This window comes from Mugil cephalus, chromosome 1, assembly GCF_022458985.1.
Source record: "Mugil cephalus isolate CIBA_MC_2020 chromosome 1, CIBA_Mcephalus_1.1, whole genome shotgun sequence".
NCBI lineage: Eukaryota > Metazoa > Chordata > Actinopteri > Mugiliformes > Mugilidae > Mugil > Mugil cephalus.
The window spans coordinates 44,900,998-44,922,370 of NC_061770.1; the positions used below are offsets into that span (position 1 = coordinate 44,900,998).

General features: G+C 44.5%; 1 protein-coding gene across 5 annotated transcripts in view; it reads right to left on the bottom strand.

Moving 5' to 3' along the window:
- Positions 1-525: 525 nt before the first annotated feature.
- The window catches only part of LOC125024441 (NACHT and WD repeat domain-containing protein 2), a 51,865-nt gene continuing 31,017 nt past the window's right edge, over positions 526-21,373 (bottom strand). For all 5 annotated transcript variants that reach the window (XM_047612251.1, XM_047612240.1, XM_047612227.1 and 2 more), the window contains exons 5-8: positions 12,413-12,616; positions 11,405-11,555; positions 10,152-10,741; positions 526-6,977 (exon numbers count right to left, since the gene is read on the bottom strand). In XM_047612251.1, the coding sequence (XP_047468207.1) occupies positions 3,081-6,977; positions 10,152-10,741; positions 11,405-11,555; positions 12,413-12,616 (4,842 nt within the window). In that variant the 3' untranslated portion in view covers positions 526-3,080. The remainder of the gene's footprint in view (positions 6,978-10,151; positions 10,742-11,404; positions 11,556-12,412; positions 12,617-21,373) is intronic.

Consider the following 21,373-nt stretch of genomic DNA (forward strand, 5'->3'; position numbering starts at 1 on the left):
ACCACTGGGAAATTAAAATGGTAGCCCGAAGCAACAGGATTTTATTGGCCAATCACAGCTTGATCCGGGATGTGTTTACCTTGCAAGTTTGTGCGTGTCAGGAAGTGTGTGTGCGCGTGTGTGCTTGTTTGGCACACTTGACTGTGCATGTACAGGTGCACTGCTGCAAATGCATCGCCTAATTATAATGACAATGTCAGGCAGCGTTGGAGAAATATTCACCACGCCTGTCAGGCATTCAGCGTCAAGAGCAGAAGAGCAATTACCAGTCTATCAAACTGTTCTATTGGTGTGTGTGTGTGTGTGTGTGTGTGTGTGTGTTTGTGTTACGAGTGTTTTCTGTCCCTTCATGAATGACCCGTTAAACAACTCCTGTTCGTCAACTTACAGCTACCAGTACTTCAGGACGGGGTTGACAGACTAGAGTTCATTCACGTCTCTCTTTGCAAACTAAACACTTTCTAAAATCACAAACACGACTACAATGTCTCGTAGCAACCACCGATTAAAAGCCGGAGGCAAAAGTGGAGGCAAAAAGTGAACCATTTTATTACATTAAAATGTTTCATACAAACAATGCATACACACCAGTTTCATATTGCTTCAGACATAAGTTTCTTTTCTGTTTGTATCCCAGTTAAACAACTCTGTAACAAAATGTAAGTACAACATTTATGAAAATATAAATCTCTAAACAGGTAAGTCAGTCCTGACGATACAAAGAATACCATAGAAACATTCATTACCAGTATGTCAACTATGAGTTGCAAACATGTAAGTTATTAAAAGTCATTCAAGTTACTTAACATACAATAATACCATTGACTGGCTTCCATATGGACACATTCAAATATACTCTTAAACTGGCATTCCAATATATTTTATACTTTTTTAAACTTTTTAGCAAAGATAGCACGTTTTTCTCTATCATAATCACAGTCCAACACTGAAACAGTTTGGTAACAATATAATTACAGTACAAGCCTCAAAAAACAAATGAGACGGTCAACGAAACAAAACCATAATTGGGACTTTGGCAATTACATGATAAAATACCTTTTTTTTTCCTTTTTTTTAAAATTTACTTTCAATTTAGAAACACATGAGTTGAAGGGGAATTAAAGTATTTTAAAGCTCCGTGCTGCTACCCGAAATTATCCAAGGGCCTTTATTTCAAAAGTTCAGAACCAGTAAATAAATGATAAGATGGAATAGCCCTTAAAAAGTATATGTCAAGTGAAAGTGTTTTTTTTTTTTTTCATGCCTGGCATATTATTGGATTCATCAAAACTGCTGACTGCAAATAAAAATTTGGGATTTGACAAACATGCTTTACCTGCAAGATTCAACTTCATAGATTTCTGTTGTTGTTGTTTGCATGTTTTTTAGATTGTCAGCGTATCTTTAACTTCAGGCTGTCAGGATGTTTAACAAATTCTGATTCATGAGCCCAAATAAAGGTCAAAAAGAGCTTATGAAATAGTGTTCAGGAAGAACTTTGAAAGCTTTTGGTAAAATCTGGGACAAAAACAAATAATAATTCCAAACAGATTTAGAAAGTGCAAATAAATGTCACAAAACAACAACATTTAAATTGCTCCTTTGGCCTGTACTTTGTTGAATTAAAAATCAGTTTAATCTATGCTGAATGTTTTTTCTGCAACTGTATTTCTACGCATATTTTGACAATCTGAAGGGTCTAACATAAAATTTTGAAGAATAAAATGTTTTTCCGAACCTCATTTCATTGAAAACCTTTTGACCCTTATTTATTTTTACAAACCTCCGAACTGCTAAACTTTAATCTCAGAAGCCAGTTGTTAAAATGACAGCATTTTCTTTTTTTTCTCTTGTTATTATTTTCATTACTACCAGGCATTTAGAAAGCGACTGTGGTGTTTCAAGTGAGTCTTCTGTGGCCTTCAAGTACCCCTGTGTGTTTCAGTAGGCAGATCAAATACCTTTTTTAAGACAAATCTAGATCACTTTAAACTACATATACAATGTTTCATATGAATAAATCTAATAATTTCTCACAAACCACTCATAAAGTGCTTCCACCTACTGTCTAAACGTCTAAATATATTCACGTGTTTCAGCGAAACGTTGGGCTAATCGCCTTTTTGTCCTTTTTATACTGGAACATTTGAACAAACTCCACTAAACCTAAAGCAAGAACACTAGTTAAGGCGTGAATGTGTATGGTGCTATGCTACACTGTATGCTCAATAGTGGTGTTTCCCTTAGAACGAACGGCCACACAAATCGATGGAACTGCAGGTAAATCCGCATCAAATTTATGTGAATTGTTCCCAGAAATTTCTCCAACTGTCATTACAAAGAGCAACGTTGTCGACCTCTCGCGTTGTTGACTGGATTTCACTTCACTGATCGTTTAGATTTCACGTCAATGCAAGTATTGTGTAACGGTGCGAATACTGTGTTTACAAATTCCCTGCATTTTCATAAATCTTCTGCACATAAAGAACATTTTAAATTCCAGGCACTCACTTTGATTGCATTAAGCACAACATAACATTTTTAAGGAGTTGCACAAATTGCAGCAGCCAAAAAGAGATATGTACACATGTTCATAGTTCTTCCTTTTTGTACAGTACCGCCTGATGGTAATACAAACGTAAATAAACTCTTTTAAGAACAACATTATGGCTTAATGTGCACAATGTAAATTATAGAGAGTGTACAATGAAAGTGGCTAAGATCATTGGAATGGCTTTGAAAATGTTTGACCAGGACATTTGAATAAGTTTGTTCTTCAAATGCAAAAGGACACATAATGGCAAACTAATACTTCACAGAATTTACATTTGTCTTCTTTTCAAAAACGGTATGTTTCTAACAGTCTTCATGTGTAAAACAAACATAAAGCGTATCATAAGTTGGAAGTAAGTAATACATAATTTGAGTGCAGCGTTTAAATGATCGGCCCATTAACTACCCAGAGGGCTGACATCTGCAGCTGAATCACGTGGCTGTAAACAAGAATCAACTGCAACCCCAGAGATTCTAAGCATTGTCACCTGCCTCCACCCTCCTCCTGCTCATTTGTTCTTCACCTCTTACTGCAGCAGCTCAGTCTTTTTTGTAGGCGTTGTCGACTCACCTTCTCCAGAGTCCGACACATTGATGGGGCTGTCCCTTGAGAAGACCTCCGTTGATTCCCTCCACGTGCAGTCGGCAATGGTCTTAAAGGAATGGTTGCCGCATTTGGGCCGCACCTTCTGCGAGGCATTGTTGACAATCTGTCGGCTGTTGGAGGTCGCTATTTTTATCTTAAGGGCGGCATCCACGCGGTCCACTACTGTGTATGTGCCAATGCTGCCATCCTCAAAGCCAACGATGATGTTTAGTGCACGTTGAGACAGAGACAGGAAGGTAGGGGTTTTGTAGAGAGAGCATGTGCCAATGCTTTTACCATCAGCGAGGCGCATCACGATCAGATTGGACACAACACCGGCTTCATCATCTTCGTCACAGTTCCGGAAACAGACGTATACAAGATAACGACCGTCTCTTGATAACTTCTGACGCCAGATTATACCTGCAGCATGGACAAGCCTTAGCTTCCCACTGTGAAGATCCAAGACATTAATATTCTCATCACCTTTGGAGACAATTCCTAATTTCCCATTGGGTGAAATCTGGAAGTCCTCTAAATTTTTGAGGAAGTTGGTTGGCAACTGGACTCGCCTACACACCGACTCATCTGCCACACTCCAGATGAAGACCGTCTCTGTTGATGTGATGAAGACCACACAGTCAGGGCAGTCGGGAATGAGTTTGAAGTTGACGATGGTAATACCGTCATCACAAACAAACTTCTTTGATACGCTGCCTGACCACAGGCTGACAGCCAGGAGCTTATTTTTGGACGTTCCCACCAGGAAAGTGTTCGCTGTGGTGATCAGTGCATTCTGGAGAGTGACTAAGATGTTGCAGACTTTGTGTCCAGTGGCAAGCCTCCAGACTCTGGATGCATTCTGCTCACAGAGGGACACAACAAATTGATCGTTGTGGGTGATTAGCAGCTGTGATATTCTCTGTCCATTGATGCGGAATATGTTTTCTCCAGTGGTGGTTTGCCAGATGTACTGACTGGACTTGTCGTCTGAAGTCACCATGAGGTCCCCTGAGGAGGTTAGGACACAGTTCTCCACCATGCCCTCGTGCTTGAAGACTGTCTCAATAAAGCCAGTGCTAAAGTTCCATTTATGGACAGCTTCTGAGCCATCCATGGTAAACACATAGTCCTCTCTGCCGGACAGCTGCAAGGTCTGAATCTTCTTTCCTGTTTTGTCGATGTTGGACATGGCGGTGATAATATCAATGTCCCAAACTGACAGAACTCCACTGCTGGCAACAGACAGCAGCAGGTTGTGATGGACTGATTTGATGAGTTTAACAATAGCCCCTGAGATCTCAATCAGGCTAGCCATGCACTGTCCACTGTCTCTCCTCCAGACAAAAATGGAGGAGGTGTTCTCCATGGATGCCACAATGCTTTGTCCATTCTTGGAGAGAACAGCAGCGACAAAGCGTTCGGTACGTTTGGCTTTGAACTTCTCTACCATTTTCCATACTTTTGTGTCCAGAACCTCAATGCTCCTCGCCTTGCAAATGAGAATGGAACGTTGGTCTTCAGATAACTCAATGCCCACTACTTCACTGTCATCCCCTCTACAATCATAATCCTCCATCAACTTCGGGTTAGTGACCTCTTTGGTGTTCCACACTGACAAACTGCCTTCATTATCAACCATTACCATTTGGTGAAGTGTATCAAGCACAAGGATGGATTTAACAAACCCCCCAGAAAACTCAGAAGTCACAGTGGCCAACTTGTCTCCATTTCCCAGATGAAAGATGGATGCAGTGTTGAGGTACTGACCACAGAAGGCATACATCCCATCGGGCGAGCACTGGACACAAGTAACCTCATACCAGCAATGGAACTGGTAGAGAGGCCAGCCGTAGAGTAGGTCAATGACGTTGACGTCTTTACTCGCCTCAAGCCAAGCTAAAGCATGATGGGTAGACAAAGTAAAGCCATTGATGAAAGCAACCCCACCAGTGACACCACCATGCTTGGACCCCTTGATTTCAACCTCCGATAAAAGGCAGGACTTGTGATTATCGTAGATGAGCAGTGTATTTTTGGTTGTGGCCACAACTAGATACTTCTCATCAGACGTTAGCCTAATTCCCAGCACAACAGATCTGGCTGTGTCGATCTGTCGTAGAAGTTGTCTGCTTTCTACATCCCAGGTGCTGACAGACCCATCTTCCAATGCTACAAGGACTATATTTGGGGCTAGAGTGGGCAGGATCTCCACAATCTGCATGTAGCTGGAGCACAGAGGAAGCCTTTCTGGACTGTAAGTGACGTCCATAGAGGAGTGGAGAGGCACAATAGAGCAGTACTTTGGGCCATCCTTGTCACACTCCAGAAGAAGGTGTCGGAGCTTAGGGAGAGAGGTGACAACTGGTAAAAGTCTTTGTTGCAGTTCTGCAGACAATGATGCTGGGTTCTTCAACACTTTTAACTTGATGCTACGGAGAGTGGTGGCCAAAAACTTCAGCTCTTTTTCTTGGGTGTAGCTGTAAGCCAGGTCAATGTCTGTTAAAGCCTTGTCAAACTGGCCAATCTTGATCATTGTGTAGAGCCAGCTAAAGTTCATGATGACTCCAAACATGAGGTCATCAGTGCGGCCACTCCTGGAAAGATGGTACACCAGCTCTGTCATCTTTCTGTGATTGACAAAGAAGATGTCTGGCTCCAAAAGGTTGCACTGAAACACCCAAGGCTGTTCCGGTGTCTGTCTGTCGTAAGAGTATTTATCAGAAGAAGTTTTTTCATGCGACTGCTGATGGTGAGGGTTTTTGTGATGAGAAATGTTCAGGGAAGTGAAATGGTTGTTATCGTAAGTAAAGATTTTCTTTCGGCCTCCAGACCATGCCCCCAGGAAGTACTCAGCTAAGAGGCTGTGCATCTGATGAACATCCTCCTCATTGCTAAGATAGAGCTTCTGGGCAATGAGATGCAGGTGCCTGTTGGCCCAGACCATCAAGGTGACATTTCGCACCTGACGTTCAACCAAATAACCCTCCAGCTCCTCTCTGAGCTTTGCAACCAAGTCATAAGAGATCCTCAGTGGGTTTTTGAGGTAAGTTGCCACAATGACATCACCAAGAACTATGTTATCAAGAGATAGGATGTCTTCTAGTTCAACTTCAGTGAGCCCAGCCTTGGCCATGGTGATATATCCCAATGCTCTAAAGACAAATCTTTGGCCCAATTTGTTTTCCACAGAGTAGAACAGTTGCTCTATGCTTTCATGCACTGTGGAGCAGAGGGACTTATCATCAACATCCTTATGAGACCTCCAGTGGACAACTTCTCTGTAGATGAGGTTGACAAACATGGGCAATGTGCACTTGGCAAGCGCCTCGTTGACATAGATTTGTTGGCCCGAGGTGACCTTTCTCTTCACCCCCAGCAACTGTTGTTTTAAGGTTTGACTGCAGACCTTGCGATCCCTCTGAATTAATTCCACATAATACCCCTCATCGTGGATGGTGTGGCGGAGCTTCTGCAGAATGCCATGTTTGTTGGGCAAAGTTGATACTACAATGCGAACTGTCCGAGGCAGATGTATGGGGAGCCACCACAGCTTTCGGGCTTCGTCGGCATCCGAAAGCTGCTCCAGGGCATCCAAGACGATGACCAAAGGCCGGTTGAAAGAGGATTCCCCTAGGAGGTTGATCAGGAGCTCCCTCATCTCCTGAATCTTGTTAGGCAAAAAGTGAATCAGGCAGCGGTAGTTTATTGCAATCTGTTCACAGATGCTCTGGAGGAGTGTTCGTAGGTCTATGGAGAGCTGGCTGGAGCCAACATAACGAACAATGACCACTGGGTCGGTTTCAGGGCCCATCTCTTTCGTCAGCCACGTGTAGGCCTGAAAGACAGCATTGAGAGGTGACTGTTACCATACACTGAGAAATACTATTTAGCAGAAGGACCTCTAAATATGTACATGCATGTATTATTATTATGATTATTACATAGTGGCATCATCTCAAGATTTGAAAACATGTATTTTCATTGTGTGTAAAAAATACTTGGTATTCTTCCGGTCAGTCAAATGATGGAAATAATGAAAGTAGGGCAGGCGCCATTTTTTTTGTTATTCTAGTAAGAAGCACGGCTCAATAGAACAGCAAGGGAGAGGGGTTTGAATAGATTTTTCATCTCATGATAATATCTGCTGTGCTGCATTAAATTTAACTTTTACTAGAAATAGAAATATGAATAAAACCCAGCAATGTTAAGTTTTAATATTCTCAAAGGTTCATGAATACACAAATTTCCATCCAGCCGAAGACACACTCCGTGAATGGGAACTACTCTAATTTCGAAGCTTCACTGATCTCATAATTTCATTCATGAATTCATTAAATGCTACAGCTGCGATTTCAGGAGGCATTACGACGCTATTTGACACTTTCAGGGCAACGACGATGACGCCTACTCCACATTTAGCTTTGAGTGTGTCAAGAGAGAAAACAGAGAGCGACACAGAATCTGTCTGTAGAGTATTTACAATTTCTGATGTGTTTTACACTCAGCGTGGTTCTGTCTGAGCTTAAGGAATGACAGCAGGAGTCGAATGTGTAAAAACTGGGCCAAAATTATGAATCTTCTTTTTGTCATACTACTTAAGATTTTAAATTGCCTTCACGAACATAGTTCTGCCTATTACAATAAGCCACAAATGGAGGTCTACATAACTTTAATTAACCTGATTCTCACGCACAGTAAATGCCAGCCATTATCACAGGCCCAAAATCCATAGTCTCTTAAGGCTCTTTTCTGAATGGCAATATTCTGTAACTGTGCCAGAGCGGCCGTTGAACTGTTAGGAACCAATTACACACGGCTTTAGATAATAGTATTACAGAGTTTCTAACAGCTGGTTTAATCCACCATCATAAACACTTGTTCTGTAACTATTACTCTGTAGTTGTGTACAGTTTGGCTAATGATGAAAGTCTGTTTCATGTCCTCACACACCGCATGCTAACCTTGTGTTATCATCACAAAGCCGTATTGAGGTCCTAAGGCTGCTAGTTTAACGTGGTGAACTAAGAAGACATGAGGCATTAGTGCCAACAGGAACCTTTGTTTTTTCTTTTTTTCTTATTTTAACCTGGATCCTTTTCTTCTCAGTGGACTGCCTTAACAATGAATTATAAATCAAACGCAAAGTATATATCCAGAAGGTGTGAGTTTCTGCCATGTCCTCACTTTTATCCAGCTTCTAAAAGAGTGTGAGCTCCTGTGCTCTAGCTTGCCACTATCTTCAAATGACCAGGCTGTTCTTCGTCACATTGCGGACATGATTAATAGATCAAGGTTATATCTCGTGGTGATTAAATGAAGAGAGATTAGTCAGAAACGAATTAGCGCAGACATATTTTATGTCTCACTACAAACAAACTACAGCTCAAAAAAAGAAGAAAGAAATGCTCCGGGGTTCAGATGAATCAAAGCAAACAGGGCAAGTGTGATCGCACCCAGTGGACATCGGTAGCAGCGCAGTGGTCCCACAATGCTTTATTCAGCAACTCATTTAGCCCGGCTTTAATCTAATAATGTTCCTTTCTCCTTCAAACACAGGGGCCACAAAAGACGGCAAACTGTCATTTTTTTGTTTTAACTTGCTGTAAGTACTGAATGGCTGGAGATTTACCCACAGGAGAAAAAAATGAGACTTCAAGATAAAAATGTTTATACACTATTGCAGAAAATCCTTCTCCACCCTTTAAAGAATGAGGTGAACAGCTCCTACATGGTAAACCAGGCAGTCCAACCTGCAGTTTGCGTCAGTCTGTATATCTGTGCTTTTTAAAACCATGACAGACCGTTTCTATGACAAGTTAATTTGGAAAAAATAAGACTGACACATGAGATTTTTGAAAAAAAAAAATCTTCAAAAAAGATAATTTTTACTTGAGGAAAAAGCGCGACTGTCGAAATGTTGCAAGGACGCTTTGGAAACATGAAAGAACAAGAATGTTTGAAAATGTTACAGCATGAAAATCAGGAGAAGCTCCCAGAAAGCAAGCCTAATGGAAACACACACATGCTCCTATTGCACTGAAGCAGTGCTGCTGATTTGTGGCTGCAGCGCTTAAAATGACTGTGGAAATTGTTATTCAGGGAAGTAATTTTCAATCTAGACTTTCTATTAGGAATATCGCATTTTTCTTTCCCCTTCTCTGTTCTTACGTCTTCTGCCTATCATCTTCAGCTCTCTTTAGTGGTCCTCGGGCTCAATGAGTGTGCGTGAGCGAGCATTAAGTTTTATTATTTGCAACCCCTTGTCTTGTACTTCATTTAAGGGTACGGAAATACCAAACTAGCAACAGTGCACACAACACAAAAACTAGGCCCAACAATGGAAAACAAATGCCAGCTTGGTGTGTCACTGCCCTGGATTTCATTTTCTAGTTTTTAATTCCCATAAAGTCTAGGATTTGATCATTGTTCTGCTGCTCTGCTGACGTTGGACAGTATGCCTGAATGAACGCTTCTTACGATTAATGTGGCATTTATTACAAAGGTCGAACAGGAGGGGTAGATGTGTGGGTGTTATCTTGACTACGCTGTGATCCTAACGTAGCCGGGCAGCCAGATGGCACGCACGAAGCCGGAAACTGAGCAGAGTGTACGGGACATGTGCACAAATGTAAAACATACGCACACCTGAGCATCCCTAAGGAAGTGCATGCGAGCGAACTTTCCTCATATCGCCGCCTGCCTTTAAAAAGTAGACCAACGCACGGTTTTACATAAATGTGGACTGACATGTAAACACACATGCTCGCACTGATTCGCAGGAAATCAGGGAGGCGCACGCGGCGGTGGACTGTCTCCTGGCAGACACACAGATGGTCAAGCAAGTGTCTGATGAGACGAGATGAACAGTTGTACGCCCCCTCATGCGCTGTTGCACAAAGATGGACACATGCTCGGATCAGGCCCTCTACGAGAGCCGAAGCGGGAGACTAAGAGGAAGGAGGATGACACACAATGAGGGAAACGACGGCCCAGCCTTTTATCTTCTCACCTGTTTGGCCACCTCAGACAGCAACAGCGTCTTTCCAGTGCAGGGTCCTCCATACACTACAAGAGGGCTCATCCTGCTCCCCTTAGACGGCATGATATACTCTTGAACGTAATCCAGAGACTCGGTCTTGTACTCGTAGAGGGCTGCGTAGCTTTTGCACAGGGACAGGTGCTGCAGGATCTCGTCGTACATAGGGTCGGTCTCCGTGTCAAAGTTCTGCTGGACCGTGGCCTGGATGATGTCCACCATGTCCTCGTAGAACTGCTTGCACAGACCCTCGACGTAGTGGCTCTCGACTTCTTGGGAGTAGCCCAGCTTCATGTCGCAGTGGGTGACGGAGGAATAGACGCGGAGGTTGGAGGCGGCCACCACCGTGGGGATGAATTCGTCGCGGACCTTCAGGAGGCGCTCGTAGGCTTCCTGGTTGCGCATGACGCGATCGGCGCTGACCACGATGTCCATGTAGCGGGCCATGTCGGGGAGCTTGGCGAAGCGGTCGAAGTTGGAGATCTTGCGTATGTAGCAGACACATTTCCTGAGAAAGGCAGGCGTTTGTTTCCCAAGGGCAAAGTCTAACTCGTCCTCCAAGGCTGAAACGAGAAAAGAAAAATAATAAATCAACTTTGTAATTTTTGCTGATACAATCACACAAGCCAGCACTACTGAATCACTGGCTTCCCTTAAAAAGAGACCACTGACTGAAACACTGCCATCATCTCCTGTGTAGTTTAACTCACATGGTAGACTGTTACCTAGGTTAAAGTAAGGTTCCAAGAGACGGCTTCCGTAAAGGCCACCACAACACGCAGAAACAATCAGTCAGTAATTAGGGTAACAATCCTTTAAATTGCATAAAAACAAATGAGCAAAAGCAGAAGAAGTTGTGTTAAACGGAGTTTTCAGCCCTTTCCTGACATCGTCGCTTGGTTCAGCAACTGTGTGGCGAAGCTACCATGTGATCGATCAATCACTGTCATCTGCAGAGATGGAGCTGACAGGTCCTGATAGCACCTCATCACAAGTTATCACTGTAGTTACAAGGTGAAGGTCGACAAAGCAGCATCGCTCATTACAAATGTGCGATCCCCCCCCCACCCATCATATTCAAGAACCAAAGGGAAAGCAGGACGTCTACTGTACAAGCGAGCTGCAGTCCAGCCGTCAGCCAGATACGCCCCTCCCTGAAAAAGAAGCCATCAAAATACATGACACGTAAAGATGAAAAGGGAAGAAGAAGTAAACCTGAAACTAACCAGAGCAAAGGAATTTCTTGGCCTGGGCGCTCTTCATGGTCCCCTTCTCTTGCAGCTGCAGCACGGCCGTTCGGAAGATCCTCTTGATCTCCTCCGACACATTCCTCCAGGCCTTGTCGTTCTTGGTCTTGGCTGCGCTGCTTGACTCCATCTGAGCGGGACAGAGGGGGTGGCAGGGAGAGGGCAGCCTGACTTTACAGTTCGGAACGAGGGCTCTCAGGGATGCTGTCACTCATGCAAGTCGCGTGCGGGAATGTGACAAAGAGAATATTCATGCGAGGAACACTAGCTTACACTTTAAAACTCAAGAAATGGAGCGTTGGTTCAGGAAGGTCGAGCTCAGCTCGGAAGTTCGACTACATGAGCTGATTGTTAATCTTTAAGCCAAACCACATCAGCTGATAGCTCAACAGATGCCTGATTCATCTCCTTTTCACTTGAGTCTGTCCAGTGGTATTTCATGTCAAGGCCTAGGGTTAGGGTTAGGGTTGCTCTGTTCCCTATCTGGGTTTCTCTTCTGCTGCTCTTTTTTAATTCAGCTCCTGCTAGTTATCTACGTAGTAGCAGGACAATGGTTGAGCTTCTTTGTGTAAAGCAACAGATACTTTTACTGAAATAACTGCACCGTACAAAAGACGTAGGGAGACATGAGCATAAGAGGGAAGCGTAAGAGGATTTTCGGTGCCAGTCCAGCCACATGAATAAGGAAATGTACCTGCTGTACCTGAGGCTAGATCAGATGCAGAACCATATATCTGGTTTTCAGCTTACCCAGAACAAAGCCAAACTTTTTTTTTTTTTATTCAAGTTTTTTATTTACAATTAACTGTGCTGACTACATTGTCCTTCGGTGACTTTTAGGCGGTCATTTGCAAGTACACCGAAATTTTAGAGGAAACACCTGCTTACAGACTCGAAAAAAAAAAGTCGCCGTTCTTTTCTGCACATCAAGCAAAGCTAATTATATTCACCACGGGGTAGATTATTCGACGAGCCAAATTAACTTACAGAGTTCTGGTAGTTCTTGAGCATTTGGGCTTTGGGTTTGAGGTAGTATGCGGGTGGCACAGAGTTTTCATCCCTGCAGTACCACTCTTCCAAGATGTGTGTGTCCAGCCCCGCCTCCACAGCTGCATCCAAGATCATCTCAAACTCTGCTGACTCCACCTCCCCCGGCACTCGGATGCTGCCGTATTTCTCTCCCACCAGGCCCTGAGGCCGGACGGAAAGGGAGACAAGAGGACAGGGAGACAGAGAGGGAGAGAAAGAGAAGGAGACGGGAAATGTAAAATGTGCGTCGTCACAATCTTTCAAAGCGGTCTCGGGGCTCTATTTTTTGGATCAGTGGCAGGGTGAACGGTGGAGTCGATGATGCGCACAGCGCGACTTATTTAAGGCAATTTACGGAGCCGCGGGCGCAACTGAGGTGCAGTCGGGACATCTACCAGCCAGCCCGTGACATCAGGGACGTAGCCGCTGCCTCCGCAATCCCCACTGTGTTACGGTCCAGCCAAAGTTGAGCCAGGTTCACCGGAGCCCTGCAACCTCCCCCGGCCACATTACAACACAGTTCTTTTGAAATAGAGGATGAATAGAATAAATGAAAAGACTCTCTCTCTGCCCCTCTGCTTCTTATTTCAGTGAATTGTAACTGATTTGTTCTGCTGCTGCGCCGGCACAACAACTGAATGACACACAGGCTTGGCCAAATCTCCTAATTCCCAGTAATCAGCAATAATAAGAAAATGAGCAGATTTGCTTTTAATGTAGAACAGATGGGACCAATTTTAAGAGAAATTAATGCGTTAATTGATGGATGGTATGTGGGTTTGTGGGACGCCCGCGAAATCTGATTTTCTTTTGTTGTTGTTGTTGTTGTTGTCGCCACGTTCTATACGTCACGACAATATCCAGAAACTCTCTACTGCAAGCTTTTTTAGCCAAAAGAAAGAACAATGAACACACTAGCTATATAATTAGGCTTCAACACATCACATAGTAGCCTTTCACATCCTACGATTATCTCCCACTCCTAATTTCATATCTGCTGCTAGCTCCATCTACGCACACGCTTTTTGAGTGACGGCAGATTCAGTAGCAAAGCTCGGTTCTTGATTCTTCTCCATCAATCACGTTGGAGGGCAACAAGAGCAAAGATTATAAAAAGAAGAAGGAACGAAAAAAAAATTCACTGGAAACCCTCCATTACATGACCAGCTGAGCTTTACTCCGTGTGCCATAATTCACATGCGCCTAAAGCCTCGGGGTGGTGAGCGAGCGAGGGACAAACCAAACGACTGTGAGCTCCGATGAGCAGGAAAACGACAGCGCTCTCGGCAATGGCGCTTCAAAGCCGCTCCATGCTGGACTCCTCGTTCTCTTGGCAATCGCAGTGGGAACAGATGCAGAGAACAAGCAGAATCAGATGATGGCATGTGGCACGGCCTGTAGGACGGCCGGCTCTAAAAAAACCCCACAAATGCCAGCGCCACGCTCATTTGCATTCAAGTTTGATGTGTTCGTTTGGACAAGCATCGGTTGTGTTGGAGGAGGAGGTGTCGCTTGGGTGCTACATCGTTGGATGCACGATATAAGTAATTAGCCGACACAATTTCAGCGAAACAATAGATTGGAAGTGTAAATCCTGCACCAAAAATGAAAGGGCCAAGCACTAAAAAGCTTACAGTAATAAAAGGACTACATGATAAAAATGTACAAGCTCTCTAGGGACCAGAACATACAAGTGCGTCGGCTAAAGTAAGAAGAAAAGAAAAGAAAAGAAAGCTAATTTCAATTCAAGACTTAGAAGATGCAAGAAGTGAATGAAGGGAGACAGCTGGAAGTCTCTCTGCGTGGAAGTCCCTGCCAAAATAAAGGGTTTAAAAGGTAAGTAGGTCAGGCTGCTCGCTATCTCCCATTGTGATTGACAGGAGAGGTCGTGAGTTAGATTTGTTCCCAGTGGTAGGTTGCATCAGAAGAAATCATTTTACGAGTGAAACGTACAAACGAAAACTCATCGCACACGTATATATTCGTTTTTATTTAGCTCGTAACCACTGCTCTTGCCGCTGCTAGCAGAGTTCAAAGCCACGTAGCTAAAACTAGCATTTGCTCCAAGTGTTAGCTAAAACCCTCTGTCTCTGACTGCTGCCTAATGTTACATTAAATACGATTATAGTGAATGTGGGTTTAACCCTTTAACATTCCTCTGGGTCGTATATGGGACATCAGTAGCTTTGTTTTTCCAATTTACTTTGGGAATGTCCCAAATAGGTGTTTTTTGCAATAAGGCAGGAATGATAAGAGGTTAAACTCTTTTCATTCCAAGACAGTTCAGTTAGACAGCTTGGAAATAATCCTTTCCTGATAAGAAGGTAAAAAATAACCCACTACTGAGAGGTCTGTTCACCATTAAGGTGTGTTGGCAGCGTGTGAAATGAGTCACTTGTGTTACTTCTCAATGTGCGCTACCTTATAGAGCTTATAGAGGCATCATTTTATTTTACACAAGTTGAATGGTATCACTTGTAGCATAGTAATATTACCACTGGGCAATACAGATGTGAGGTTACAGGAAGCATAGCATCCTATTACCTACCTAGCTCAGCTTTTGGCTGGTGAAGAGGCTACGGTACAGGCTGTAGCAGAGCACAGTGCTATTGCTACTTAACATACTATATGGTAGAGAAGGACTTGAGTAGTAAAATATTTCACTGGTATTTTGTTTACCTAGATGAGGTGTAAATGGACGTCTGGGTTAAACACCTATGACCATTAAATGTGCATTAAATGGTGCTTTTTTCTATGTATTCCACACAGATCAGGCATAACATTATAGCTACCTTCCTAATATTGTGCACGTCTCCCTTTTGCCTCATCAGAGAATGCACATGGTCCTCCTGAGGGTGTCCTGTGCGTGGTGTCTTTTTGTTTGTGTGCCGGTAGCTCCTTCCACATCGAACCTGGGACTTTTGTGAAACCCAGATTGAACAACTGACCCGGGATTTTATTGGCCCAGCTCAGCTTCGATCTGAACAGGAACGCTGTGTTCTGACTGTCATTGGACGGCTGGTCAGACTGTGCCATTGTAGAAGCTCCAGGGCTGTGAGCAGCTCAAAAAGAGAGCACAGTTTTCTGTCTGCTCCCATAAGAGACCGATCTCTGAAGGGCAGAGATTCTTGTCCATTTTTTTAATCAAACAAATCAAATGTGTTGTTACATTGCTTGGTCATTGCTATGGGGTGGGGGCATCTGGTCTGGTCTAGGTGGGTGGTACTTGTCTAAATAACATCCACATGAATGAATGCCAGGGCCAAAAGCTTCCCAGCTGAACTACTGAATTATCACAATGGTCCGTGTTATTTACTTTACTTGGTTATAATGTTATGCCTGCTCAGTGTATTTACATATAGTGACAGAATGATTCTCTGCATTTTCCATTGGTTTTGTTTTGTTGTTGCTGTTATGTGCGCGCTCAAGTCTAGGATGAGTGCAATTTGTTTTTCTCCAAAAAGGGGCGAGAACAAAGTTATTCCAAGTCTAGACGTACTGGTGTGACTAAAGTTAACCTGGCTCTAATATAGCAGCATCCAGGACTGTCCTCTTGAGAAGGTGGCCTTCTTTTGACAGTATATGTATCTCAACAACAATGATGAACAACTATCAGTTAATGTAGCTAAGCGGCAGTACAGATTTCTACACGGACGGTCTTGTGCATAGTGTACATTTTGTTCTTTATGTAATATCAACCGCTTTTAGCTAAAGCAACCTACGACGCACGTGACCGTTAAGGGCTCAAATCTTCTGAGAACCTGTGAATGACCTGCGGGTCACCTCATCTGCCTTCCTTAGCTGGCCCCGTATGACTCACGGAGCTGCGGCGGCGTGTCAGTAGACGATGGAAGAACTGGGCTGAACTACAGTAATACAGAGAGAGGCATTTAGTGAGCGTGAGCGACGGAGAGAGCGCACAGAGCAGCTACTCTCCTAGTTGCTGACAAAGTCTCTGTCAGCTTGCCTCGCGGTGATACAGCAGGATGAATGGAGTTGGTGACTGCGAGCGCGACTGTGTGTGTGTGTGAAGATTGGAATAAACCAACTGGTGTTTCCCGTCAAAATGACAATACCAGGTGTTGGGGCGCTAACGCAGACGCAATGGATGCGCGGACACGTCGTACGCCTGCACCAATCCGGCTGGCCGTGTAATCTACTGACACTTCTGTCACCCACTTGACTTAGCACACTGTAACAAATGTCCAAATATTTGCAGGGTGGTTTTAACACCCCGTGTCTTAGCCAGAGAGAGGAGGCCTGGAATGAGGCCATCTTAAGTGGATTACTGCATAGAGCTTCGACTGCCCTCGTCTGTGTGTTTGTGTCCTTCTTTTCGGAGGAGCTGTGGTAGTTTTTCTTACGCTTATGAAGCCGCAGGTGCTAAAAACACAGTAGGATAAAGTGTCAATAGCGAGGCAGATAGTGTCCAAATACAATTCCAGTTTTAGCTGCACTCTACTCCTCTCCCCTCCCTCCTCCCCTCCCTCTGTTTCTCCAACCCCTTTCTTTTTTTTTTTCCATCCTTGGAAAGGGTTTTATACTCCGGCTAAGTGCACTTTATCTGATGAGCCGTCCGGGGAGGAGCAGCTGCGATATTGTACGCGGCTACAGTATGAATTAACAAATCAATCACTCACGCGGTCAATTAATCAATGAAACACACAGTCAACTGTTCTGATATTTGCTGCATAAGCTCTGGCACAGCAGAGGGACCTGTGTCTGGAAACAGGACCACGTGATCCGCGCAAAGAGATGTTTAATTTCCGGTGACACGTTTTCTCTCAGTCACAGAGCTGTGGTTCATTCCGCTGTGAGCCGACGGCCTCGTAGAACATAAGCACAAGAGACACAAGATATTAACAAGCTGAGGCCTTATTTGGAAAGTCTAAACCCAAAGATGTGAGAATTCAAACTAATGCAGTGGACGCTTTTGGAAAAAATTTAAAAGTGTACCACAGCAGCATAACCACCGTGTACGGGCATCTCGACAGAGAACATCCACCGGCTTCAACACGACAACACAGCAGTGTCAGTATCTGGACTATTATATCTGACTGTTGGTTGGAGGTCACTACCTGAGAGTCGTTTTTTCTTCTCTAACCATCTTTGCTGAGATTATTAGAGACACTGCTCTCTAGCCCATTTCTAACTTGTAAGTAGACTGTACTTGGACACACAGACCTGAAAAAAGAAAGATTGCAGATTTACATTAATCTTGCGTATTAGGAACACCAACCAAAACTCACTGTCGAAGGGGCGGCAGTATCTCAGGAGGTAGAGTGGTCGTCCAATTGGCGGTTCGATTACGCTCCTATACCTAGTCTGTCTGTTGTGTCCTTGGGCAAGACACATAACCACCTTGCTCCCAGTGTGTACCCCTCTGGTGTAAGGTTGCGATGATGTGCTGATTGCAGTGGTGGTCGGAGAGGCCCTTTGGTAACGGATTGGCAATCACGTTTTCCGGCAGTCTTCCTTAGGGCTGTAGCTGTGACTGCTTAGGTAGTTTACCTCCACCAGAGTGTGTGAGCGAATAAATAACGTACTCAACTGTAAGCGCTCTGAGCATCTAATGGTAAAGAGCTATATAAAACCAATGCATTATTATGATTATTATTATGGACCAGTTGTTTGGTTGTTGGGAAGCCACCACACGTTCTCTGTTCAGGTGCTTGTGTGTAGCGGTTGTGATGCTGTGGCACACTCTTTTTGTCCACTTCATTGCACATTTGCCAGTTTTGGATTTTCTGGATCAAGTGTTTTTTTCATCATGCCTGGCATCTTGAGGAGGATTAATTGGGCACGAGCAAACACAGTGCGACGATTCGGTGGATTTATCTAATAATCGTCATCAGTTGCTTTGACGTGACGCAGCAGCCGCAGAAAACCGCCTTGCTCCTTCTCATTGTAAGACTATGGTAAGACCCCTGTGATAGACTGGTGACCTGTCCTGGGTGTACCCCGCCTTTCGCCAAATGACAGCTGGGATAGACTCCAGCAGCCCCCGCGACCCTAGTGAAGATAAGTGGTGGTAGAAGATGAGATGAGACTATTGTAAGACTGTAGGAAAGCCGACGAGTGGAGAGGAAAGAGAAGAAGAAAAGTCATGGCTCATTTTTCACGCTCAGTGTGAACTGATCCTGCTAGAAAGTGCTGATTAGCCTAATGTGGACATTCCCTGTTAGTTTATTTTGATGAACACAGACGCGGCAGCGTATTTTATGTCCCGCTGTTGTGAATTCTCATGTGAGCACCAAATGTGTATTTACGCACTGCTGAAAGTAAGTAATCCCCACAAATGACTCCTAAAGGGATATTTTCTAAAAACATTACCGTCTCCACCTGGTTTAGGAAATGAATGAGTCTTTTATGAGAAATGTCTCTCCGTATTTGAGGCCGGTGCTTGTTCTTTTCCAAGATTTTTCCGACCATTGAAAATGCATTTTATGTTTTACAATAGAATAAATATGCAGCATTGATTTGCATAAAAGAAATAAATAAATAAAAAATCTCCAGACTCTACGTTGTGCAACATTTGCAATCTTTGACACTATTTCCAGGGTTATTGAAGTTGAGAGGTAAACCAGTCGGTCCGGGCTATCACATTAACAGTTGCATCATTTGAATGGAGGTGACGAGGCGAGAAGAAAAAAAAAAAAAAAAAAAGCTACAGTATCCCCGACGATCATCTTACAGCAAAACTGGAAGAGCTGCATACTGTCTGGTGATACGCGTCCTTGAGGCATTTATCAAGTTATTTTATTTTTTTTTTACGAGAGGGAATCTGAGACCGCTGGAAAGCCGAAGAGGGGAGAGGAAAGAGAAGAAGAAGAAGAAGAAGAAGAAGAAGAAGAAAAGTCATGGCTCATTGTCATGCTCAATCTTTGGGTCAATGACACCATCACCATGCCAACCCCTGCCGTCGCCATGGAAACCAGCTTTTATTGCATCGACAGGTTAGAGAAAAGCCCCTCTTGGCTAGGTGTGGTATGTGTCTAACAACCCCTACGCTGCCGCCTGTATCCAGTTTTTACCGCTCCCTGATAAGACTTTAAATTTAGATGCCCACCGTATAAGAAAGAAATCCAGTATTAACAGGTTTCCAGTTGTTGTGTAGGCCCCTCCCTCTGTGGCAGCAGGAAGTTCCCACTCCACATGTGTCAGGCGCGTTTCCACAAAGCAAACATCAACAATCAGCGCAGACGGAATTTAGCTTCTTGTCTTTATCCTTTCTTGTGTTCTCCCCTCTGATCCGTGCTCCACGCGCTGGGCCCTGTGAGACAGTTGTGCTGTCCCTCTTTGTGTATACTGTGTGTGTATACTGTGTTTGTGTTGGCCGGGGTGACACTAGGTAGACACCTGAGTGGGAGAAGGTGATGGTATAATAGTGTGTGGAGAGTGCGGAGAAAAAAAAACAAGAGGGGAGAAGGTGAAATGAGAAAGCTGAATGGACAGGACACACACACACACACACACACACACACACACACACACACACACACACACAAAGCCGTCTGGAACCTACTGTATGCTGTCGCAGAAACAACAAGACCTTAAATTCTGCTGACGTCTCCCCCCGTCCATATATATCTAGGTCTACTGCTATGTAAAAAAAAAACAAAAAGGTACTCCGGAGATGGCCCAGACAACCCAGAACTGTCATAAATGAGGATCCAAGTCCCTGATCAAAGGGCTCGTCGCCACCGCTCGGAGCTCCCCCCCAGTCCGCTCCAGTGCGGCGGCGGCGCCGGTTGCGAGCCGGGCTGCAGGGACCGCGGGAGCATCTGGCTTAATCTGGCGGAGCTACTGCGGGCATTAAATCCCACATCCACCACAGAGAGCTGCACCGCCAGGGCACGCCATTAAAGATTCAGCCGGGCAGATGGGGAAGACGCGCGCCAGGGACGCGTGCGCGCAGAGAGGTGTTAAGAGACTGTATCGCCCAGGGTTGGAGCACAGACTCTCCGCCTCGACGACAGAGAGAACGCCTCGGGTCAGGACGCTCAATTTGCATGTTCCTGTTCGAGAGCGGCGCGGAGAACGAAAGGTGCGCCGGGCAGAGGCGGCGCGAGCCGCTCTCGGCGCACGCACCTGGGTTCAACACCGGCCTGCTTTCCCTGAGTGTGTTGTGTACCGACGCTGGAGGTCAGGCCGGGTTAAGATGGTGAAATTGCAGCGGGGACAGAGGGCGGCGAGGCTGAAGGGAATGAATGAAATCACTGCGGCGTGTATAACACTACACCGAACAACGAGCCGGCAGCACAGAAGTGGAGGCTGTGTCGCTCGCTTTTTAGCTCGCGTCTGATAATTTCAGCAAGGTGTAGTCTGAATAGACTTAAACTGTACTGATCGATATCACATACAGGGTTTCAATAGGCCTTAAGAGGCCTGGATACCAACATTCACTTTAAGACGGTGTGAAACTTCAGCTCATGAGCACAAAAATCTAATATAAAGCCTACCAGGCAATATTAGTAAATAAATACTCTGATATTGTTGTAATATTGAGGCGTCCTGGAAGGGAAAGTGCGTGGGTGGATTAGACAACCGATTGAGGAGGAAAACATATCTACTTGTTATAGCCTGCAGACTATTGTAGCGCCGGCAAGAAACACAGCGATCGCCTCTGACAGTTGCTCCGCACTGGCAAAGCATTAAATGCGGTGGATCATTAGTCGGTAAAGATTTTGTAAAATGAAACGCTGCTCGCGCTGCACGGCCAGGAAATGTGAGGCTTAACCAGCGAGCTTCCTCCGGGCTCATGTCGGCGTTCGGTGGGAACGAGCAGGTGGATATCTCTGGCTAAACAAGCAGCGAGGCGTGAGAAGATAGACCTTCAGGATCCCATAAGCAAAACTGAAGCTGAGTCAATAATCAGATCATATGCACTTTGAGCCTGGCAGGAGCGCTGGGCTGATA